General features: G+C 43.6%; 1 protein-coding gene across 2 annotated transcripts in view; it reads right to left on the reverse strand.

The window, feature by feature from the left end:
• Positions 1 to 26,700, reverse strand: part of TRPM4 (transient receptor potential cation channel subfamily M member 4) — a 604,715-nt gene that overhangs the window by 411,235 nt on the left and 166,780 nt on the right. For both annotated transcript variants that reach the window (XM_073602273.1, XM_073602274.1), the window contains exon 4: positions 4,214 to 4,394. In XM_073602273.1, the coding sequence (XP_073458374.1) occupies positions 4,214 to 4,394 (181 nt within the window). The remainder of the gene's footprint in view (positions 1 to 4,213; positions 4,395 to 26,700) is intronic.

The following is a 26,700-nucleotide window of genomic DNA, read 5'->3' on the forward strand; positions in this document are numbered from 1 at the left end:
AGCTCTCAAGGGAGGAGGAGGAGGAGGAGGAGGAGGAGGAGGACGAGGACGAGGACTTCCTTAGCTCTCAAGGGAGGAGGAGGAGGAGGAGGAGGAGGAGGAGGACGAGGACGAGGACGAGGACTTCCTTAGCTCTCAAGGGAGGAGGAGGAGGAGGAGGAGGAGGAGGAGGAGGAGGAGGAGGAGGAGGAGGACTTCCTTAGCTCTCAAGGGAGGAGGAGGAGGAGGACTTCCTTAGCTCTCAAGGGAGGAGGAGGAGGAGGAGGAGGAGGAGGAGGAGGAGGAGGAGGAGGACGACTTCCTTAGCTCTCAAGGGAGGAGGAGGAGGAGGAGGAGGAGGAGGAGGAGGAGGAGGAGGACGACTTCCTTAGCTCTCAAGGGAGGAGGAGGAGGAGGAGGAGGAGGAGGAGGAGGAGGAGGACGACTTCCTTAGCTCTCAAGGGAGGAGGAGGAGGAGGAGGAGGAGGAGGAGGAGGAGGAGGACTTCCTTAGCTCTCAAGGGAGGAGGAGGAGGAGGAGGAGGAGGAGGAGGAGGAGGAGGAGGAGGAGGAGGAGGAGGAGGAGGACGACGACGACGACTTCCTTAGCTCTCAAGGGAGGAGGAGGAGGAGGAGGACGAGGATTTCCTTAGCTCAAGGGAGGAGGAGGAGGACGACGAGGACTTCCTTAGCTCTCAAGGGAGGAGGACGACGAGGAGGACTTCCTTAGCTCTCAAGGCCGGAGGAGGACGACGAGGAGGACTTCCTTAGCTCTCAAGGCCAGAGGAGGACGACGAGGAGGACTTCCTTAGCTCTCAAGGCCAGAGGAGGACGACGAGGAGGACTTCCTTAGCTCTCAAGGCCAGAGGAGGACGACGAGGAGGACTTCCTTAGCTCTCAAGGCCAGAGGAGGACGACGAGGAGGACTTCCTTAGCTCTCAAGGCCAGAGGAGGACGACGAGGAGGACTTCCTTAGCTCTCAAGGCCAGAGGAGGACGACGAGGAGGACTTCCTTAGCTCTCAAGGCCAGAGGAGGAGGACGAGAAGGACGAGGACGATTGTGTCAGCATGGAGGTGGAGCCTGGCACTCAGCATCAGCACTCAAGGTACCATTTACAGGCCGAAGAAACCCATGGACTTGTACGTAGCTGGGAGGAGGTGGCTGCGGATCATGTCGTCCTTAGTGACCCAGAGGACTCTGGACCGAATGCCTCAGCAAACCCATGCTGCATGGCCTCCCTGATCCTGAGAAGCCTGCGGAAGGATCCTCGTATTCATGGTATCAAGGAGAGGGATCAATACTGGCTGGCAACCCTCCTTGATCCACGTTACAAGGGTAAGGTTGCGGACCTTATCTTGCCATCGCAGAGGAAGCAGAGGATGAAACCTCTTCGGGAGGCCTTGCAGAAAGGTCTGTGCAACGAGTTCCCAGAGACTGGGAGGTTATGAACTCCTGTTCCTGGACAACTTGTTGCTGAGGCTTCGGTCAATCAAAGGAGCAGCGGTGGAGAAGGCCGTCTGACCGATGCGTTCAAACAATTTTTTAGTCTGCAGCCCCAAGGTATGATCGGTTCCAGCAACCATCACCAGCGTCTTTTTTACATGGTGCAGGAATACCTAGGGGCAAGATCTGACTTGGACACCTTTCCCACCGAAAATCCTGTGGGTTACTGGGTCTTGAGGATGGATCACTGGCCAGAGCTTGCACAGTATGCAATTGAGATACTGGCCTGTCCTGCATCCAGCATTCTTTTGGAACACACATTCAGTGCTGCTGGAGGCTTAGTAACCGATCACAGGGTGAACCTGTCCACTGACTCGGTCGATCGACTGACCTTCATAAAAATGAATCAGTCTTGGATCACCACCAGCTACCAAGCATCTGATGCTGATGTAACCAAATATTTTTTTTTGAAATGTCAGATCCCTTCAAGACTGCCTATGCTGATGCTGAGTGATTATCCTCTTCCTCCTCAATGATCATGCTGGTAGCTTGTAAGAACATTTTTGGTTCTGGGCACTGCCACCAGTGGCTAAGGCACAATTTTTCAGCCCCTGTTTAATAGGGGCGTGTAATTACAATTTTTGATAGAATAATTTGCAGCAGGACTCATTCCTGCGCTCCAACTTTAGCATCTGTGAGGGGTTGCAGTGTTGTGGCACCAGTGCCTAAGGCCCAATTTTCCTGCCCCTGTTCAACGGGGACATGTAATTACAATTCTTGATCTAATATTTCACAGCAGGGCCCATTCCTGCGCCTGCCAAGAGTAACTGTGAGGGCTTACAGTCTTGTGGTAATACCAACACCTAAGGCCCCAATTTCTGCAGAGTATATAGGGCAGGACCCTACTTTCAAACATCCAACTTACAATTTACAAACGACTCCTACTTGCAAATGGAAGGAGACAACAGGAAGCGAGATGAAATCTACCCCTAGGAAGGGAAATTCTCTCCTGTGAGTTAATATGGGAAAAATGTGTCTCCTCTCCACTGATGCTTTATCACCAACACTTGTTTCACTAAAAACCCAAAATTAAAAAAAAAAAAAAAAAAAAAAAATTGTCATTGGGACAGAATGTGAGGTGAAATCTTCTTCGAAAAGGTTAAACACATCAAGGGGGTGGGCCACTCAGCCTTTTTTCTGTCTTCACTTGTCTATGTTTCTAAAATAAAGCCGGTCAAGACCTATATCTTCTTCAGCTGCTGACAGAATTGTGCAGCTGCATAACATCACCACATGCAGATTTTCTATGGTTAGATGGAAAAAGTGCAACAGATTTCTCCATGTTCGCTAAACTGTGTGGATGGAGGAATCTCCCACTTTTTCCATCTAACCATAGAAAATCTGCAGATAATCTATAGGTGTATGGCCAGCTTTGCTCTCACTACTCAGAAGAAGCTGCTCCCCAGTCCTACACAGGAATCTGGTTCCAGGGTGGAGCACCTTGTTGAAGCAACCTGGGAGTTTAATAGAGCCCAGAGTGCTTCATCTGTAACACCTGAGCTCGTTAACCCTCATTGAGACCCAAACAGGCTCACTACCCAGCATAAACCTGGGATAGAGATAGATATATAGATATATAGATATATAGATATATAGATATATAGATATAGATATATATATATATATATAGATATAGATAGAGATATATATATATATCTATATATCTCTATCTATCTATATATATTACACACACACACACACACACACACACACACACACACACACATATATAAAATATATACAGCACCTTTCCTCTCCACCCAGTGTGAAAGCCCTAGTGCTTTCAGACTGGAGCGGTGCGCTGGCAGGACGTTAAAAAAGTCCTGCAAGCAGCATCTTTGAGGCGCTGTATACACAGCTCCTACAGCGCCACTGCCCATTGAAATCCATGGGCATTGCTGCCGCTGCAGTGGCGCTTTTAACCCTTTTTGAGCCGCTAGCGAGGGTTAAAAGCACCCCACTAGCAGCCAAAAAGCGCCGCTCAAACTACAGTAAAGCACTGCTGGAAATAGCAGTGCTTTGCCGCTGACTCCCCAGTGCCTCAGTGTGAATGTGCCCTTAAGTATGATAAGCATGTACAGGCTCAAGGTAAGAGGCATGGCAACATGTTTGCACAAAATCTGGGCTGCTAGTATCTGGCAGAAGTGTTCATGGAGAAGGGTTGAGAGAGGGAGACCACCAGCAACTATAGGGTGAAGATTCTTGACTGAATAGGAAAAGTTGCTAGATGAAATTACAGGTTAAATCTTGAATAAACAGACGTGAACAATGTCCAACCTCCTAGGATACAAAAAAAAAAAAAAAAAACACACCACCACCAAAACAGTAGTGGAAGGGGTAATACTCAGGGCTGGTCTACATTTTTTTCTTTTCGTTTGTCATTGTCCAATCTTCCTAGAGGCAGCGGTATAACCTTCAGATTTCAGAGTTCCTTTGTCCCTCAATGGACAAGAGAAATATTTGCTTAAAAGAATTATTGATGAATGTCAGAATTCATTGACCACAAATTAGTCAGGATTACCCATTTTGATGCAAATTTGAATCCTCAAAATTCTCTGCAAAAACGTATAGGCAAGTCTGAATTTAATGCTACTTTCCTGTAGCACTGGGTATTTTAAATGAATACAGGTGCATGTAACTGCACTTTACCTTACTTGTAAATAAAACCCTTTGTCTTTATCACAGCTGCATGACACATACAAGTACCAATGTGGGCCCTTTGACCTCTGACCTGTGCTTTGTGCAGCCTTAACCAGACCCTTTCTTAGGATGTCCTTCAACCAGGTTCTCATTTTAAAGTCACCGTCACCCCCGACAACTGACACCACCAGGTTGGGTGGAGGAATCTTCCAGTGATGGGTGATTAGGTTATACACAATGGAGGAATCAGTTTCATTTGACAGGCGAATAAACTGTAATGAAAAAAAAAATATATATATATGTATATTAATATAATAAAACACTACTTGTGTCTGAACAAACAACTGCTGGCATATTTTTTTCTTTTGAACCAAACTTTACTTTCCAGTTGTTTATAATAGAAAAGAGGTTCAATAATTACTGTACCTAATTAAAGAACATTTCACTGTAAACAATATAAATTACACTGTATATAGGTTATCAACTCCAGTGTTACTTAAAGGATCAGTTAACTCAAAAGTGATAGTTAAATCGGGGCATATGCATAAAGATTGCTTTTGGGGAGAAAGTCTGCTTGAGGCAGAGAGGAAAGATTTTCCTTTGAGGAAGAGGGGATTAATATTGCCCCCCAGAGGATGCCTTATTAGGACGAAACATAGCGACAGGCTCTGCTGATGCCACTGCGTTGCTTTGATTTTATCCAAACGCTTTTAATGTCTTCTCAAATGTGAGTGACCATTTTAGTATTTTCAATAAATGTTTTACATCTAAACGGAATCACACTATGTGGCCCAATTTTTTCTCCTTTTGCTATATGTCACACTGAGAGGAACTGCTCAAGAATTCCGGTTGCTATTCCTATGGTGGATACTCACTGATGTCATAATCGTCACGGGCCACATCCGATTCGGTCTAGATTGGAAGTCGTGGTTGCTGTACCTCCTTGGGAGTGTTACACCAAAAGCTTGGTTGACTCATCAGGCATACGCCTTGTTGGGTTCAACCTGTCTGGTAAGCCTCTTTCCTTACGGTGGTGGATTAACTACAGACAACCAGTTCACTCTCATTTATAGTCACCATTTTGATGTCATACATAGACTATATGCACCTTATATACACTATCACTGTTGATCTACACAACAATATTGTGGTTTAATAATTTTATTGTATTTGCACTTATATATACACCCCAATTTCCCATTGGGATATCTTCACTGTTTTTTTCATTGCATTAGCGCTGCACTATACTATTTTATTTGGTTTACTTTTTCACAGACTACCTGATGTGCTGACAGCTACTATTTTTTGTTTCTTTCACTTTTTTTTATACACAATGGTGTGAACCCAGCCTGAAAGAGAACTTAGCCTTTTTACCTTTAGGAGAGCTTTTTTCTCCTTTGCATCTACATTGTGATGCACACAGGTAGAAAAACTGGTTTGTGTAAATTGTTAGCGTAACAGTAAGACAGAATTAATGTCACCGTCATGCCAATTGTCAGCTCGACTTATGTTCGCATACATGAGCATTTGAGGTTTGTACAGTGAGCACAAATGTCGTAAATCAGGGGGATTAATGCAATAATTATTAGTGCATTGACCCCCACTGTCTGTTTGGTGCCACTCTCCCACACTGCTGTCAAATTTGGACAAGCAGATGTGTCCGTATCTATAGACATAAATGGGCTGCCTGCACTCAGCGACTCAAACCACGTAAACACATTGCCCATTCATGGACTATTGTACATGTCAGCGCCTGGGTTTATGAGGCCTAAAAACAGGAAAGAAAATATAACAAACAAAACTGGTTGCTAAGCCCCAATGCTGGCATTTTTTGGCTTTAATCACACTGGCACTACTGCATTTAGCTTTTCTAAACACAGGAGAAGTGAGAAACATTAAATATAAATTTAAATACAGACAACTTTCTTGCTTTCCAGATCACTTTTCCTGCATTTAGACGTTTCTGCTTTAGCCGAGTTAACCACTTGAGCCCCGGACCATTATGCTAAGGACCAGAGGTCTTTTTCCAATTTGGCACTGCGTCGCTTTAACTGCTAATTGCGCGGTCATGCAATGCTGTACCCAAACGAAATTTGCGTCCTTTTCTTCCCACAAATAGAGCTTTCTTTTGATGGTATTTGATCACCTCTGCGGTTTTTATTTTTTGCGCTATAAACGGAAAAAGACCATAAATTTTGAAAAAAAAATGATATTTTCTACTTTTTGTTAAAAAAAAAATCCAATAAACTCAATTTTAGTCATACATTTAGGCCAAAATGTATTCGGCCACATGTCTTTGGTAAAAAAAATGTCAATAAGCGTATATTTATTGGTTTGCGCAAAAGTTATAGCGTCTACAAACTAGGGTACATTTTCTGGAATTTACACCGCTTTTAGTTTATGACTGCCTATGTCATTTCTTGAGGTGCTAAAATGGCAGGGAAGTACAAAACCCCCCCAAATGACCCCATTTTGGAAAGTAGACACCCCAAGGAAATTGCTGAGAGGCATATTGAGTCCATGGAATATTTTATATTTTGACACAAGTTGCGGGAATGTGACATTTTTTTTTTTTTTGCACAAAGTTGTCACTAAATGATATATTGCTCACACAGGCCATGGGCATATGTGGAATTGCACCCCAAAATACATTTAGCTGCTTCTCCTGAGTATGGGGATACCACATGTGTGGGACTTTTTGGGAGCCTAGCCGTGCACGGGACCCCGAAAACCAATCACCGCCTTCAGGATTTCTAAGGGTGAAAATTTTTGATTTCACTCTTCACTGCCTATCACAGTTTCGGAGGCCATGGAATGCCCAGGTGGCACAAAACCCCCCCAAATGAACCCATTTTGGAAAGTAGACACCCCAAGCTATTTGCTGAGAGGCATGGTGAGTATTTTGCAGCATTCATTTGTTTTTGAAAATGAAGAAAGACAAAAAAACAAATTTTTTTTTTCTTTTTTCAATTTTCAAAACTTTGTGACAAAAAGTGAGGTCTGCAAAATACTCACTATACCTCTCAGCAAATAGCTTTGGGTGTCTACTTTCCAAAATGGGGTCATTTGGGGGGGTTTTGTGCCACCTGGGCATTCCATGGCCTCCCAAACTGTGATAGGCAGTGAAGAGTGAAATCAAAAATTTACGCCCTTAGAAAGCCTGAAGGCGGTGCTTGGTTTTCGGGGTCCCGTGCGCGGCTAGGCTCCCAAAATGTCTCACACATGTGGTATCCCCGTACTCAGGAGAATCAGCAGAATGTATTTTGGGGTGTAATTTCGCATATTCCCATGGCATGTTTGAGCAATATATCATTTAGTGACAATTTTGTGCAAAAAAAAAAAAAATTTGTCTCTTTCCCGCAACTTGTGTCGCAATATAAAATATTCCATGGACTCGACATGCCTCTAAGCAAATAGCTTGGGGTGTCTACTTTCCAAAATGGGGTCATTTGGGGGGTTTTGAACTGTCCTGGCATTTTATGCACAACATTTAGAAGCTTATGTCACACATCACCCACTCTTCTAACCACTTGAAGACAAAGCCCTTTCTGACACTTATTGTTTACATGAAAAAGTTTTTTTTTTTTTGCAAGAAAATTACTTTGAACTCCCAAACATTATATATTTTTTTAAAGCAAATGCCCTACAGATTAAAATGATGGGTGTTTCATTTTTTTTTTTTTCATACAGTATTTGCGCAGCGATTTTTCAAACGCATTTTTGGGGGAAAAAAAACACACTTTTTTAAATTTTAATGCACTAAAACACACTACATTGCCCAAATGTTTGATGAAATAAAAAAGATGATCTTAGGCCGAGTACATGGATACCAAACATGACATGCTTTACAATTGTGCACAAACGTGCAGTGGCAACAAAATAAATACATTTTTAAAAGCCTTTAAAAGCCTTTACAGGTTACCACTTTAGATTTACAGAGGAGGTCTACTGCAAAAATTACTGCCCTCAAACTGACCTTCGCGGTGATACCTCACATGCATGGTGCAATTGCTGTTTACATTTGACGACAGACCGCCGCTTGCGTTCGCCTTAGCGCAAGAGCAGGGGGCGACAGGGGTGCTTTTTTTTTTTTTTTTCTTTATTATTTTTTTGCTTTTTTATCTTATTTTTAAACTGTTCCTTTCATTTTTTTTTTTTTTTAATCATTTTTATTGTTATCTCGGGGAATGTAAATATCCCCTATGATAGCAATAGGTAGTGACAGGTACACTCTTTTGAAAAAATTGGGGTCTATTAAACCCTAGATCTCTCCTCTGCCCTCAAAGCATCTGACCACACCAAGATCGGTGTGATAAAATGCTTCCCCAATTTCCCAATGGCGCTATTTACATCCCGCGAAATCTAAGTCATAAAATGCTCGTAGCTTCCGGTTTCTTAGGCCATAGAGATGTTTGGAGCCACTCTGGTCTCTGATCAGCTCTATGGTCAGCTGGCTGAATCACCGGCTGCATTCTCAGGTTCCCTGTTGAGACAGGAGAGCCAGAGAAAAACACGGAAGACGGTGGGGGGGGGCATTCCCTCCCACGGCTTGTAAAAGCAGTCTAGAGGCTAATTAGCCGCTAGGATTGTTTTTACGTGAAAGCCGACCGCTGGCTGAAAAGAATGATACCAAGATGATACCTAAACCTGCAGGCATCATTCTGGTATAACCACTCAAATTCGTGAATGGCGTACCTGAAGACAAAAAAATTGTTAACAATAAAGCACAGTAAACAGTAAAGTATAAAAAATTGCATACCTGAAAAACAAACATGATAAAACATAACAATAAAACATTGCAGAATAGAATACAGTAAAAAAGAGCAGAACAATAGAGAGAGAATAGAGAGAGAGAGAACAATAAAATGACAACTATTTTTTTTTATTTTATATATTTTTTTTTTACACTTTTTTTTGTAACTAACTTTTATAACTGCAACCAGTTCCAGGTTCGGGTCTCTCAAAATGCGATGGCATCTTGGGAGACCCTGTGAAAATGTGCCTAGTCTGTGCAATGCTGTACCCTACGCTAATACTCAACTAGTGAATGGTAGCGTTCAAAACATTCACCAATGCAAAAACCAGGATTGTCAGGACAGGAGGGACAATAATAGCGGGTGTCACGCCTATATTCGCGCTTGCTGCAGACACAACATCTTTTTTGGAGGGGTTCATTGGGTAGGGGTACTCGGGAGGACAAAGAAAATGCCTCTCATGCAGCCGACTGCATTTGGTTGGGGATGTGAATGGGGGAAGTACGGGTGCTGCAGAAGTGGTGGGTTCCCAATTAGGATTGGCGAATGCAGCAGGAAGGGCATTATGGGCACAACAGGCCTGTGTTTGTCTTTTTGGTGGCAGCGGGACACTACTTGTGTTCGCCACCTCACCAGCTTGAACTGCACTTATGGGACTCGCCACGTCACCAAGTGTTACTGCAGTGCTGGTTTGACTACGACCGGGGTGTACTAGGCCACTGGTGCTTGCCAGTTCACCAAAACGCTACAAAAAAAAAAAAAAAAAAACTGTTAGCGATCGCAGGGATCAGGCCTGACTCTGCGAACGCTGCAGTTATGTGTTTAGTGTTTTGTAAGTGACAGTGATCGATCGATACTGCACTTGGGTGGGCTGGGCTGGGCGGAGGGGCAAAATGCAGGTGCTAGCAGGTATCTGGGCTGATCCCACTAACACTGCGTTTTTGGGAACCCTAAACTGCTGGGGACGCTAGTATAGATCTGATCGGATCAGATATTGATCCGTTCAGATACTATACCACTAAGGGAGGTGTACGGTGCGTGCGTGGGTGTTAGCGGTACTGGCGCTAACCTGACGCTGCCTGGGGCTGGTGCTTGCCAGTTCACCAAAATGCTACCAAAAAAACTGTTAGCGATCGCAGGGATCAGGCTTGACTCTGCGAACGCTGCAGTTATGCGTTTAGTGCCTTGTAAGTGACAGTGATCGATCGATACTGCACTTGGGTGGGCTGGGCTGGGCGGAGGGGCAAAACGCAGGTGCTAGCAGGTATCTGGGCTGATCCCGCTAACACTGCGTTTTTGGGAACCCTAAACTGCTGGGGACGCTAGTATAGATCTGATTGGATCAGATATTGATCCGTACAGATACTATACCACTAAGGGAGGCGTATGCTGCGTGCGTGGGTGTTAGCGCTACTGGCGCTAATCTGACGCTGCCTGGGGCGACGCATATCACCGCCGGGCGATCAGGGGGCTAAACCTTTATTCGGTAATAAACGGCGGGTGCCCTGACACTATAAAAAATAAACGAACTAATCAGCGTCACCCGTAACACTTATACGGTGATCACTGGTGAAAGGGTTAACTAGGGGGCAATCAAGGGGTTAAAACATTTATTGGGTAGTATATGGGGGTCCCTGATGCTATAAAATGCTGACGGCGATCCTATTTACCTCCCTAACTAGCGTCACCAGCGTCACTAATACAGCGATCAGAAAAATGATCGCTTAGTGACACTGGTGATGGGGGGTGATCAAGGGGTTAAAACTTTAGTAGGGGGGGTTAGGGGGGTACCCTAGACCTAAAGGGGGCTAACAGTACCTGCCCTAACACTGTAACTGTCACAAACAGACACCATGCAGTAATCAGAAAAAAAAAAAAAACTGCTAAACTGCTGGTGTCAGTTTGTGACGGGGGGGGGGGGGGGGGGTGTGAGTGGGGGGATCGGGGTGTTTTGTGTGCCTGGCATGTTCTACTGTGTGTGTGTGTGTGTGTGTGTGTGTGTGTGTGTGTGTGTGTGTTTTCACTCACATAGATGTCTTCTCCCCTCGGCGTCGGAACGGAAAATACCGAGCTGAGGAGAGATGACATCATTTCCTTTGCTGCTGTTTAGCATACAGCAGCAAAGGAAATGATCTGATTGGCCGGCGGCGATCGCGAGGGGGGCCACGAACGGATGGCCTTCCCCTCACCTCCGATCGCCGGGGGACATAACAGGACCGCCTCGGGCACCGGGGGGGAGTCCAATCGGACCCCCCACCCGCGGGAGGCAAATCACGTATATGTACGTGATTTTGCCTGCCCGTGCCGCCTTGCCGACGTACATCGGCGTGAGGCGGTCCTTAAGTGGTTAAGGTGTGTTTAGCTGCATTTAGACTGTCTAATCAGATCTTGGATGCACAAAGTTTTATTTTCTCTAAACGCAGCTAAACTGACCTTTAAATGCAGGTAAACGCAAAGTGTGAATGACACTACTGGAAAATTTTACATGCATTTACAAATGTCTTCCATTAAAAGACACAGGTCTGACTGTACTAGCGTGAATAAGGCCTTATTTTTCAAAGTTTAATACCTTTCCCTCTAGAATAAAATGAAAAAAAAAAAAAATCTAAAGGGCAAAAGGCCTACACAGAAGCAATAACCGGTAAAGAAGGCAGAATGATGTCTGACAGTGGAAATATACTAACAAACTATTCACAACACAAGCATTTGCATACTGTCCTTTGGCAAAACCCAGAGCACAAAACAGTCTGTAATTGTCGCCTGGATATGGAGCCCGAGTATAAACCTGTTTTGAATGACTGACATGCGAGTTGTTTCAGTGAATGCCTAGTGAACAGTCCAAGACGGATCTATAATTACCCATAGGACAAGTAAAATATAAACAAAAATTATAAGATTATGGTTAGCTATTCTTGAAAGAAACATGGAGGAAGATGTCCTCACTGATTTCTTATTCTGTAAATCGTATGTGCCTGTTTGTCATACTGACTTTCTGGTTTCAATATTTTGAGTTACCAACCCAAACCAGGAATCCAAACGGGGTATTTTTGGCTTTACTCTGCCTTTTCTAAACTGCACACTTGTATGGTCAGTGGGTCTTGAAAAGGTAACCCCTATGTATACTGTCTTATATTTTACCTCTAATACCCATAACTTTTGACCCATATTATAGTCCCTTATTATTGCTACTAAAAATAGTCTGACACCAAAGGTTGGGATAAAACTGCCTGTTTACAGCCCCTTTATTAAATAAAATAATTAACAGTATAAACCAAAACAAAAGCATAAACTTTTTGGTTGCCGTTCCTTGGAGGCACTACGTATCCAACTCTTTACCTTATATTTGCTTAACCATTTATGGTCCCTGTCGCTTTGCATCCGTCTCGGGGACGAACCACATTCAGCAGATAACCATAAACTCCCAGTTAACCACGTCATTTTACTTCCAAATGCCTCCAAAGACCCAACCACCACAGCGCAAAGTGTGAAGCCTCACACCTTTGTGCCCCCCCAACAAAGAACTGCTCGCTCTATTCCCTCCTGCAAACCTAAGGACCACAGATCCATACCCACCTCATTAAGGTGAACTCCATCCCCACTGAGATATCTCCATGTCTCGAACTCAAGCTCCTTATGCCTGACCACAAGACCCTCATTCCTGGCAATGAACCTCCCAACCTCTTTATTGGCCTTAACTCGGGCCCTGTTAATCTTAGCCACCGACGGGGCAAGACGCCAGGTGGTGCGGGCCACCATCTTTGACCATACCACTATTGTGTATGGGAAAGCCTCTTCCAGTCACAGAACATCAAATTTTATGTCCCTTATCAGATGCCTAGTGGATCTAACCCCCAAGTCATCACCCCCTGCAGGTATGACCAATACATCTGGGGGCCTATCCCATCTGGAGATCCTGTTAACCTCCAGCACAACCCTGCTCCATAACATCACCGGAATTCCAATCCACTGGATGCCGACTTCTGTTCGTGGAAAACCCAGTAGTCGGCCATTAGGCCTGACATCAGCCCTCTTTGCCCCCCAATGAACAAAAGAATGGCCCAGGATCCAAAAAAAAAAAAAAAAAAAAAATGAAACATAGCACACACGCCCATCACCATCTTACCACCACTACTACTCAACAGATCATGGAAATAAACACAAAACAAAAAAGGGGACACATAACCCCCGCCTTCCCTTTTTTCTGTTTTTTTTTTGTTTTTGTTTTTTTTTTTAATAAAACCAACCAACCCGTATTAAATCAAATTGGGGAAGATGTAAATTTGGAATCTGTCAGATTCCCACTCACCAATATGCTTAATTAGCCCACCGGGCAGACTCAGTGGCTGCCCCAATCCTAAACTAATGCGATGAAAAATTACTGGCCTCGACACCGGCAGCCGAAAGGCAGTGCCACAGTATTAAAATAAACAAACTTAAATAAAGCCAAACCATCAGAATGGATCAGAAAAGAACCAGCTACTGTTGGGCGAAGCCATAAGTAAGCCATCACCATCTTCACAGGGCAGGTGAAGGAACCTTGTATTTGACGCAACTCAACGTGAGCCCCCCTGCCGGCTTGATCCGTCTTTGAACAGCGGATGAAAAGCCTGACCGAGTCGTCACAACGGACATTGTCCGCCGACAAGCCCCCGTGTGTCACCTTGGAAGGGCTGACCAGTTCCCCCACCCTGAGGGCTCCATAAAATGCCAACGCAAGTGCCGCCCGGAATAGTACCGTCTCAAACTCTGATGAACAAACTGTAGGCATCTGTAGAAACAAAGCATGCAAAATATCAGAAGTGATAGGCCGATGGCTGTCCAGCCACCAAGCGCCCCTTCTATAACCTCTCAATGCCTGTTTTACCAAAAAGTCCTTGGTAAAATCAGGCATGCCTCACATTTTGAACCAGAAAGCAATGCCAGCCAATTTTCTTTGCATGGCTGAAATGGATATCCCTTCTGCAAAACACTTGCATATAAAATATATAAGTAACTGGCTCGTCTCCCCACCATTACCCCCACAGCCTGACTGCCGAGTTAAAGCCTCCCAGTCCTTCCAGACCTTACAATAGAACGACCATGTCGACTCACTCAAGGGGTTTCGAATCAGACCTAAGGCAATTCCAACGCAACCCGCCATAGATGAGGACAAGGGGTTCCATGCTGCTCCGCATCCGGTGCCAACTCCCAGAGCCTGTCCAACTGAAAACAGGAAAGAACGTCAGCCACCGTATTCTCCACTCCAGGAATATGCACAGCATATAAGGAAACGTTTTGCCGTAAACACAAAACCAAGTACTGCAAAAAACTTATGACCGGAGGGGAGGATCCTGACAGTGAGTTAAGAACTTGCAGTACCCCCAGGTTGTCACAATGCAGCCGTATCTTCTTGTTGCATAGGACTTCCCCCCAAAGCGCAAAGACAACCAAAACTGGAAAAAGTTCCAGCAGCACCAAATTAAGTATCCCGCCTCCTGCCATTCTTTGGGCCAGCGTTCCACACTCCACGACCCCCCAAAAATGCCCCATACCCGGTAGAACCAGCCGCATCCCTAAAGAGTTCCAAATTCATAGCAAGTCATAGTTGCTGACTGGCCCCTCTATTCAGATGGACCACCCATTGAACTCATCCAGAAATGCCCGCCAAACTGGCAGGTTATCCATATGCTCCCTATTCAGTCTGATAAAAAGCCTGGGTAAAGTGACCCCAGCCGTGGCGGCCGACAGCCGTCTACAAAAAACTCTGCCCATGGGCCTAATACCGCATGCAAAATTGAGCTTACCGAGTAAAGACTGCAGGTCCCGCAATTGAATCTTGCATTTCCCTGCGACTAAGCGCACCTCTTCCTGTAAGGCATGCAACTTATCGTCAGGCAGACGACATTCCATAGCCCTAGAATCAATCTCAATCCCCAGGAATTTTATCACCTCCGCGGGGCCTTAGTCTTATCAGCTGCAAGGGGTACACCAAAATGCTCCACTATGTGCTGCACTGTAGCCAGCAGTACTCCACATAACCTAGGGGGGGGCTACGCAGAGAAAGTCACCCAGGTAATGAATGACATAATTGACACTGGCCACATCCCATAGTACTCACTCCAAAAAGGAATTAAAAGTCTCAAAGAATGCGCAGGAGATGGAACAACCCATAGGCAGGCAGAGATCCACGTAATAGGCCCCCAACCATTTACATCCCAGAGATGAATGGGTAGTAAGCGAAAGGCTGCTTCTATATCCATTTTGGCCATAAGGGCCCCCTTGCCGTATCGCTGAACCCAACACAGCAGCATCGAACGAAGTATACGCTACTGCACATGCCTCGGGGGCGATGGCATCATTAACAGAACCACCCTATCAAACGGAACTTACTGGGCTCCTTCGGAACTACACCCAACAGTGACACCATAAATTCTCCAAAAGGGGAGAGCAGAAAGGGGCTTCCCATGCGGCCCAAGGACACTTCCTTAGCAAGCTTCTCAGAAACCACTTCAGAGTGTTCCTTAGCAGATCTCAGGTTGTCCGCTACAGGGGGAATCTGCATAAGGGAGTACGGAATAACAAAACCCTCTGTGAAACGCTCTTAGTAACCAAGCCACCTGCTGGTCCGGATATTTATTTAGAAAGGGTGACATCCTGTCCGCCCTCACCGCCGTCCGGCCTCTTACCTGCAGTATCACCGGTACGGGATTTCCCGGCCTTAAAAACAGCAGGACAAGGGGTGAGCCCCTACGCAGTGTGAGCATTCATGTTTGTAACGGCAGTTGGCGCCGAACCTACAAGAACCCTCGTTGAATTGCCAGCACTGACCCCGCTTTTTTGCGGCCGCTGCCCAGGGGTGTTTGGACTCCCAGCCCCCGCTTGAAAAAACGCCGTAGAGGCTCATGGAGAGGACATTCGTTTCATCTACAAACTGATGTCCTTATGGTCCCAATGCAGGGAAGGGTGTATTGCTTTGCGCTGATGGAATTGTTCGTCATATGGCAGCCAAGCCACACCACCGTGCACCCTCTGGGCCTCGCCAATGGAGTCCAGATAGCAAAACAATGGCGAGCAATTCTCCAGTGATTTTTCGCCAATGAAACTAGCCTGCAACCAATTACTAAACATTTGCGGAATCAACTGATACCGCCGCTTCTCGTTGTCTTCCTTTTTTGATTCCTCCGGCCTAACCTTGTCCAAGTTAAACTTTTCCAGGGGGAGCAACGTGAAGATCTCCACATACTCCCCTTTCCAGATCTGTCCCGACCTCAGCTTTGAGAAGAGCCCCCAGGGGACCTTCAAAGCAGACGTACACTTCGCCAAATCGGTCATCCGCACCAGCTCAGTATTCTTATTAACCTCCTTTGCAGGAACCGCAGGGGTAGGGGAGCTCGACTCCTGAACCACTGAATCCCCCGGTGACATCACCGCTTTTAACCCCTGCCCCGTCCCCTGTACCTGACCCACTACTGATGGGGCCCCCTGCCTGACCCGCATCCGAAACCCAGGCCAACACCGGCGTAGATCGCGCCGGTGCGCCTGCATCAAAACGCTGCACCAACGACCGTAGCCCCACCAATAGGTCCTGCAGGGCCCTGGCCTCCCCAGACATGACTGACCCCACGCCTGATGACCGAGGGGGGGGGCGAGAGACCCCACTCCCTGATGCTGAAGAAACATGTTACCCTGGGGCCCTCCCACCTCTGGCCAATCCCCTGTGAGCTCAAGTTAACTTCAGGAAATAATTTAACCCTCACTGGCCCAGCCTCCAGGGTCCCATTTAATGTAGCCCTGCACTTATTTCTTATTTTCTTTTGCTGCAGGCTTTTCCATTTATAAAAATATTTGCTGTTTTGATGCCTCAAGCATTCGCACAGTGGGCACGAATAATCAATGTTATGTGCTTAATAGGTTTATTTCCTATGATTGGCAGCTCCATCTAGTCACCATATTGCGGTATTTTCCTAAAATACCTCAGTCATAAAATTTATGGTCACTAGATGCAGCTGATGATCATAGGAAATAAACATTAGACAGATTAGAGTCAGTATTCATGGCAGTGTGCAAATGCCTCAAGCCAAAGCGCCCCATGACCTACTTTGCTGCGTTTATCACGTGTACGGCAGCCTACTGAAATCAATGTGCCCTCTGTGTGTCGCAGGAAAGACGCACCAAAAAATAAAAATAAATAATAATGCGTAGCTACACTGTGTGAATGGGGCCCCTAAGTGAAACTGGCATGTTTACATCCTGTTCCTCCATGAGCTGGACCTGGATAACAAAAATCATTGACAGCTGAATGTCTCCCTCCCATATATAAAGCTAGCGACATATTACATAGTTGCCAACGGTCCTGATTTTGGGACCCTCGTCCTGATCGGAGGTTGTCCCGAATCAGGATTTTGCCTTTTTTGTCCAGGGAAATTGGGAATGTTTGGCTCTGCAGCAGCTGGCTCCAACAAAATGGCCACCGGCGCTGCCACTAGATCATTCCCCTTCTGTTCAGTGGAGAGGGGAGGGGGCTTGATCCGTGCAGCCAATGAATTGGCTTCTCTCGTCACAATTCTGAAGCTGGAGTTAGCAGCACAGATCGTCCTCTCCCCTCTCCACTGAACACACGGTGCCACTTGTGGAGTTTGCTCTGCTCTTGTCCCTCTCGGTGTAAAGCCCAGGCCAGCAAGGATGTAACTAATGTACAGGGGGAGGGTAGTAACTATGTACGGGGGGGGTAACTATGGCTCTGCCTGGGACACCGATGCAAGGACGGACTGAGGCTGGGGGACACCCGATGCAAGGACGGACTGAGGCTGGGGGACACCCGATGCAAGGACGGACTGAGGCTGGGGGACACCCGATGCAAGGACGGACTGAGGCTGGGGGACACCCGATGCAAGGACGGACTGAGGCTGGGGGACACCCGATGCAAGGACGGACTGAGGCTGGGGGACACCCGATGCAAGGACGGACTGAGGCTGGGGGACACCCGATGCAAGGACGGACTGAGGCTGGGGGACACCCGATGCAAGGACGGACTGAGGCTGGGGGACACCCGATGCAAGGACGGACTGAGGCTGGGGGACACCCGATGCAAGGACGGACTGAGGCTGGGGGACACCCGATGCAAGGACGGACTGAGGCTGGGGGACACCCGATGCAAGGACGGACTGAGGCTGGGGGACACCCAATGCAAGGACGGACTGAGGCTGGGGGACACCCAATGCAAGGACGGACTGAGGCTGGGGACACCTGATGCAAGGACGGACTGAGGCTGGGGACACCTGATGCAAGGACGGACTGAGGCTGGGGACACCTGATGCAAGGACGGACTCTGCTGGTGGCAGGCGATGTGGCAAGTGACACGCTCAGGGATCCCACTGATTCTGCATTATGGCGAGTTGAATGATTTAATTTTATATTACAATGTAATAATAGAAATAATGCACTTCAATCATCCTGACACCATAACAACCATGATGCCGGGATGATTGAAGCGCTAACACCAGGTGTTTGGAGTAGTTTTATCTGCTGATTGTTAAACTCTGGAATACACAATATTTCATATTTTTTGTGGTGTAGGATCTGGGGCTGCTGTCCCTCCACCCCCCCCCCCATTTCCCTCTCCATTCCTCATTCATCTCAGACTCTAACCACACCCCCTTTGAGCCACGCCCATTTAAGCCACACCCACTATGCACATAAACCACTCCTTTTTTTGACCACGCATGCGCGGCCCCATAATTATAATGCGACTCCACCTACAGCCAAAAAAGTGTCCCTAGAATTTTTTTAAAATGTTGGCAACTATGATATTATGTAATCTGATTGTATGATCTCTGTACAATTTCCTTTAGATTTACTAAAGCTATGTAATAGGAGGACCCACCTGAACAATACATTCAATCTGTAACAATGCAGGCAAGGCCTTTCATTACATTGTTGATGGTAGATCTAAAGGACAGTGTATGGCCACCTTAAAAAAGTAGGAAAGCGTGGAAATAAAAAAAAAAATAAAAAAAAAAAAAATAAGGTGGTATATTAATGTGGGAGGTGTGGTTCACATAAGTAAACATGCACTCTTCTGTGATGCAGTAAGGCAGCGCATGATGGGTTATGATACAGGAAACAATGGGCTCAGAAAGTATTATTTTAAATTTTGAACAGAGAGGTGAAGACTGAAAGTAGTTGTGAATGAGATATAAGCACATTGGCATAGCTTGGGCAGAAAAAGACATAAGAAAAGGCTTCTAATTATTATGAAAAGTGAAATTCTGCCTGAAAAGGTAAACTTAGTCTTTCAGGTCAGTTGAAATACCTGCTGGTGGCACTATGGTTTATGGACCAGCATAGGTGTGCCAGGTGTCCCTAATGACTATGTGCGTTGCCGATTCCGCCTACTTTCCACCCCCCCCCCACCCCCCTTCCCCTGCAGCGCTGCTGGCTCCTTCCTCTCCTCTCTTAACCACTTAAGGACTGGGCCTCTTTTTTTAGATGTGTTTACAAGTTAAACCGTTTTTTTTCACTGTTCACAGATTCCGGTGCAGGTATATAAAAAGATCTGTGCTGTGCCACGCTGTAAATGCCGCCAAGACCCAAGTCACTTTGTGTTGGAGAGACCCTAAGCCACCCTCTATCGCAAGGTGGCTTAATAGGGTCAGAGAGATTGGAGCCATGGAATATTTGGTCTATTCAGCTCAAAACAGAAAAGAGCAGTATGCCCAAACTTGGTTAGCACGTGACTCATTTGTATACTCAGAGGAAGGGAAGAGAATGATGGAAGATAATACAAGGGAGTGAGGTCTGCCTGTCTGGGGAGTCCATAAGTACACGGAACCCTTCCATCTCACTGAGGTTTTTTTTTTTTTTTTTTTTTTTTTTGGGGGGGGGGGGGAGGGTTATTTTTATTTATTTTTTCTGTAAAGATTGAGGAACAACAGGTTGACATAAAATGCAATGAAGCTTAAAAAGAATAACTTGTATTTGTTGGAATGTGATGTAATGTATTCTCTACCACCCTTTATATATAAAGAATTTAAAAAAAAAAAAAAAAAAAAATCTTACTAGAAAATTATTTAGAACCCCTAAACATTATAAATTTTTTTTCTAACACCCTAAAGAATAAAATGGCGGTCGTTGCACTAGTTTGTCACACTGTATTTGCACAGCAGTCTTACAAGCGCACTTTTTTTTTTTAAAAAAAGACACTTTTTTGAATTAAAAAAAAAATAAGACAACAGTAAAGTTAGCCCAATTTTTTTTATATTGTGAAAGAGAATGTTACGCCGAGTAAATTGATACCCAACCTGTCACGCTTCAAAATTGCACCCGCTCGTGGAATGGCAACAAACTTTTACCCTTAAAAAATTCGACAGGTTGCATGTTTTGCGTTAGAGGTTTAGGGCTAGAATTATTGCTCTCGCTCTACCGATCGTGGCAGTATCTTACATGTGTGGTTTGAACACAGTTTTCATATGCAGGTGCTACTCACGGATGCGTTCGCTTCTGTACGTGAGCTCAGCAGGACGAGGCGCATTAAAAAAAAAAAAAATGTAACATTTTATTTTTACACAAAAAAAAAAGTCACTTTTATTCCTATTACAAGGAATGTAAACATCCCTTGTAATAGAAAAAAAGCATGACAGGACCTCTTAAATATGAGATCTGGGGTCAAAAAAGACCTCAGATATCATATTTACACTAAACACATTAAAAAAAAAAAAAAATTGTTGACTAAAATCTCTAGTAGATTTTAGTTGGATAAAATCATTTTACCAACTAAAATCAAATGTGTTTAGTTAACTTGTAATGCATTATTTATTTCTCTAGAATTTCCAAACTCATACTCCTGGAGTAAAAAAATCTAATATGTTATTTATGGTAGTAAGGTTTGAACTAGGGATGAGCCGAACACCCCCCTGTTCGGTTCGCACCAGAACATGCGAACAGGCAAAAAATTTGTTCAAACACGCGAACACCGTTAAAGTCTATGGGACTCGAACATGAATAATCAAAAGTGCTAATTTTTATGCAAGTTATTGTCATAAAAAGTGTTTGGGGACCTGGGTCCTGCCCCAGGGGACATGGATCAATGCAAAAAAAAGTTTTAAAAACGGACGTTTTTTCGGGAGCAGCGATTTTAATAATGCTTATAGTGAAACAATAAAAGTGTAATATTCCTTTAAATTTCGTACCTGGGGGGTGTCTATAGTATGCCTGTAAAGGGGCGCATGTTTCCCGTGTTTAGAACAGTCTGACAGCAAAATGACATTTCAAAAGGAGGAAAAGTCATTTAAAAGTACTCGCGGCTAAATAGATTGTCGGTCCGACAACACACATATAAACATAAGTTCATTGATAAAAACAGCATGGGATTTGCCCACCCCCCCCTGACGTCACGGGGAAAGCCTCAGGGAAGTCCCCGTCAAGTTCCCGTGCGTTAGAGGGGGGGTGGGGTCACCGGGTGGCCCCGCCCGCCGTTATTTAAGAACAGTCAGAAGACGAGAAGCGTCACACAGCGGGAGCCTCCCACCATGGATCACTGCCAGTGACATTTTTACAGTAAATCAATTTTTATAGCATTGATCGCTGTATTAATGCCAATGGTCCCAAAAATGTGTCAAAATTGTCCGATGTGTCCGCCATAATGTCGCAGACCCCCAAAAAAAAAAAAAAAAAAAAAATGCAGATCGCCATTACTAGTAAAAAAAAATAAATAAATAAATAAATAAATAGATAAAAATGCCATAAAACTATCCCCTATTTTGTAGACGCTGTAAATTTTGCGCAAACCAATATACACTTATTGCGATCTTTTTTTTTTTTAACAAAAATATGTAGAAGAGTACATATCAGCCTAAAGTGAGGAAAAAATATTTTTTTTATATTTTTAGGGGAAACTTGTTATAGCAAAAAGTAAAAAAAATAATGCGTTTTCTTCAAAATTGTCACTTTTTTGTTTATAGCACAAAAAATAAAAACCACAGAGGTGATCAAATACCACCAAAAGAAAGCTCTATTTGTGGGAGAAAAAAAAAAAAAAAAAAGGACGTCAATTTTGTTTGGGTTCAACGTCGCACGACCGCGCAATTGTCAGTTAAAGCGACACAGTGCCGAATCGCAAAAAGTGCTCTGGTCAGGAAGGGGGTAAAAACTTCCGGGGCTGAAGCGGTTAAATGGCTGTGCAGATAACCTTTGCAGGAGATCTAAATAATTATAGAACAATAACCGACCATAATTGGTTCCAAAAAGTCATAAAAAAGTGGTCACATCACTAAAAGTAAATATAATCCATGCATATAGAAAAGCAATGTAGGAGATAAAGGTTGAAAAGGATCATATAGGAGGGAGATGGGGGGAGATGGGCGGAGCCTAGCGGAGCAGACATGCATTGTTAGAGCTCCACACCGCTGAGGAGAGAAGAGAAGGACAAAGCGGAGCCTGCAGGCTCAAAAGGTATCCATTTGAACCTTTTTGCCCCAGGGAACAAACTGTGAAAGTTTGGGCAGGAAATATGGTACTGGGAGGAAACCGTGGCAGAAATAAAAATCACCTCACAAAGAGCTCACAGGCACTCACTGCAACTAAAGCAGCTCCAGTCACCTCACAATATACAGCATCAGGGCGCTCTCACAGACAGAAAATGTCACAGCAAGACTCTCCATTTGAGTCAGATACAGAACAAATCCTCTCACAAACTTCTCCACAAGCCTCCTCAGCATCCCCAGTAATATTATTACAATTTGAAAAGATGCTTCATAAGGCTTTAAAACAAACCTCAGACCAAATAACAAAAAGCCTAACCAAAGAAATAAGAGAGCTGGGAAACCGCACCGCAGCCCTAGAAATAAAAATGGATGAAATTGAAATTACAACCCAAGTAAATATAACAGAATTGGAACAATTAAAAGAAGAGAATTTAATACTTCAAACTAAGCTCGAAGATTACGAAAATAGAGCCAGACGTTCAAACTTGCGCATAAGGGGAATACCTGAAACTGTGACAGACCTGCAATCTACTATTACTGCTCTATTACAAGAACTAAAACCAGATATCCCTATTGAATGTTTAGAACTGGACAGAGTACACAGAGCCCTCACAGCCAAAAAGAAAGATGGACCCCCACGTGATATAATCACAAAATTTCATTATTACAGAACGAAAGAACAAATACTAATTGCTGCAAGAGAAAAAAAGGAACTTAATTTTCAAGGACACAATTATCAAATTTTTGCTGACCTATCCCAACTTACTATTACTAAAAGACGATCCATGAAACCCCAACTAATGGAACTGCAACGCCACAACATTATGTATCAATGGGGCTTCCCCTTTTCAGTCAGATTTAACTACCAAGGTACAATTTACAGAAGCAGATCAGCAGATGAACTACAACAAACCCTTTTAAAATTAAATCTGACAGAACCCACAAGAATGGCATCATCTTCACCTTCAGGCAGCACCCAGAAAATATTAGAACAAAATGGGAATCATCATTCTCACAAAAGAGGCCGTTATGCCACATTATCCATGGACCAAGAAGATTCAATGGACTGACATCCTAATTCCTGATATCTCTTCATTTATTATACTAAGAGATGGTTCTCTATAAAAAAAACTGTATTTATAACTGAATGTAACTGCATTCTGATAGTCACACACTGTGTGGGATCATGTTACATTCCAGTTATATTTCTTATTACTTCTGATTCATATAGCCTTAGAATATATAAGTGAAATAAGGAAATTCTTGTTCAGTTATATATTATCAGGTAATAACAATAGATTTATTACTTTTTAGGACAAATATGTTCAATAATCCAGAAGTAATGGAAGCTTTTTCTCTCTTTTCTTAAAACAAATATATTATTACCCAACTAGTTCCTAGAATTATGTTTTTGTTTATTCTAATCTGAAGCAATACAACCTCAATTTTATAAGTTAACATATCTAAACAGTTACATATGAATAAAATATGTAATTGTTTACTCTAAAAGGGTTAAAATCCCAAAATAATTCAAACTATCTTCATCAATACCAAAGTTATTAACAGTACCTTTCTAACTGAATTATTTAGCCTAGGGCAAGACTAACCATATACAACCACCCTGGAATAAATAATTTCAACAAAAACTATATTCTGCACTCCAATTAATGAAACATCATTTTGATGTCTTTTGACATAGCACTTCTCTCCTGTAAGCGGAAGATCCGTGTACCCCCATTAGCCCTCCTCATTCTCCCAACCATATTATGCGGGAGTGTGACGAAGGCACTTATTCCCCTGAGATATTTATTCTCTTTCACGGGTAAATTGTGATTACTTGCAAAAAATAATTTATACAATGTATCATCTAATCTCATATGTTTTTTGTTTACTCTTTACTCCAGAATTCACTGGTTTCTTTTCTATCTATTCATCTCTTCAGTCCACACAGGTTGATCTGCGCAGTCAGCTCTGCATAACAAAAAGTAAGTCAAAACTATTTGATCTGTTGCCATGGCACCACTGAATATACTTTCCCTGAATGTTCAGGGAATAAATGTCCCTCAAAAAAGGACCAAAGCCTTCCGTACTTTCCATAACAAGAAGGCTCACATAGTATGCCTCCAAGAAACACACTTCACCAAAGATTCTACTCCAAAATATATTTCTCCTTTTTATCAACAAATTTACACGGCTTCTGCCTGTACCAAGCAAAGGGGAACTCTAATTGCATTTCACCGATCCACACCATTCACCTTATCATTAGAAATTAAAGACCCAGAAGGTAGATACCTGATACTCATGGGTTATATAATGGATACAGCAATCACGGTGATTTCCTACTACGCTCCTAACAACCTACACCATTCCTCTCACATATATTACAAGTGATTAATACACACAAAATAGCAACAGTGATAATGTGTGGGGATTCGAACCAGGTCCTCCTCCCATTTCTAGATAAATCACCTTTTACACCATCCAAAATAACCTCTAGATTACCTTTTTCTCAACTTCTTTCCAAATACAATCTGGTAGATTCGTGGAGAGAAAGTAACCCAATGAAAAAGAAATTCACTTATTTCTCGCACCCTCATCAAACCTTCACCAGAATAGATCATATTTTTCTAACAATAGGAATGATACCAGAAATTATTGCATCAGATAGAATTCCGATTCCGTGGTCTGACCATAATGCAGTATACACTACTATAGCCTCAGCCATACCAAAAGCGCATGACCCAACGTGGTACTTACCGGACATAATGCTCAAACACCCACTACATCAGATGGCCATTGAACAAGCTTTAAAGGAATACATATCAATTAATAATACAACAGACATCTCCCCAATAACACTGTGGGAAGCTCATAAGCCTGTCTTGCGTGGTACAATACAAAGACAAATGGCACTATTTAAACGGGAACGCAAAAATCTAGCAAAAAAACTAGAACTCAATTTTAATGCAGCCTACATATCATTTCAAGATAATCCATCTCAGAGTACAAAATCTCATCTGGAAAAATCTAGATTGGAATACGATCTATTTCTCACTGAGTCAGTTGATAAATCCCTCAAACACTCCAAACACAATTTCTACATGAATACAAACAAACCAGGTACATATTTGGCTCGGGCATTAAATTCAACTAACAAATCTTTCAAACCAATACGTTTGAAATTATCAAAAAATGTTTACACTTGTAATCCAGTTAAAATAGTCCATAAATTTCACTCACATCTCGCAACTTTATACAAGACAAACAATGAATTTAATCCTACAGAGGCTGAATCCTTCTTCTCAAAAATAACCTTACCTGAGTCATCTCAGAATCAAAAAAGCAGTTTGGATGAGCCTATAACTATAGATGAAGTTGCTAACGCCATAAAAGACCTAAAACTTAACAAAAGACCAGGCCCAGATGGCTACTCGGCTTTATACTATAAAACATTCTCACAAATACTCTCTCCCATTCTCACTGAAACTTTTAACAAACTTCTAGATGGACATTCTTTTCAGCAAGAAACACTAATGGCAATTGTTTGTATGATCCCAAAACCCCTTTCTGATGATACTTCCTGTGTGAATTATCGGCCTCTGTTAAACCTCGATATTAAATTATTAGCAAATATAATAGCAAAACGCCTCAATAGCATTATAGGAAAATTAATATAGAGATCAAGTAGGCTTCATGCCAAATAGACAGGCAGGCGATAATATACGCAGGGCAGTGTTATTGGCACATATTGCCAAAAAACGGAAAATCCCTTTATGTTTTCTATCTCTCGATATTAAGAGGGCATTTGACACAGTATCCTGGCAATATATGCAATATTCATTACAAAAATGGGGTTTTGGACCCCACTTTTTAACATGGATCAAAGCATTATACAATAAACCCAAAGCCTATATAAAATATGCTGGATACAAATCTGAAGCCTTTAATATCGAAAGAGGTACCCGACAGGGTTGCCCATTATCTCCCTTATTATTTGCCCTTATACTCGAACCCATGGCCCAATACATCAGAACAAACCAAACTATAACTGGCATTGAAGTAGGAGGTATTACACACAAATTATGTATATTTGCAGACGATATATTACTTTTTCTATCATCACCACAAGTCTCTGGTCCTAACTTAATATCAGCTCTTGATGGATTTGCAGCCCTATCCGGCCTTATGATTAATCCTAAGAAATGCCTAGTGCTTAATATTTCACTCACAAACATGGAATTGATCCCGGCTAGGGCTGCACTCCCATTCACATGGGCAGAAAAATCAATCCCATATCTTGGAATTCATTTAACAGCATCTCATTCTGACTTATTCTCAACCAATTATCCTCCTGTATTAAGACA

Source organism: Aquarana catesbeiana, linkage group LG10, assembly GCF_042186555.1.
Source record: "Aquarana catesbeiana isolate 2022-GZ linkage group LG10, ASM4218655v1, whole genome shotgun sequence".
In the NCBI taxonomy this organism is placed as follows: domain Eukaryota; kingdom Metazoa; phylum Chordata; class Amphibia; order Anura; family Ranidae; genus Aquarana; species Aquarana catesbeiana.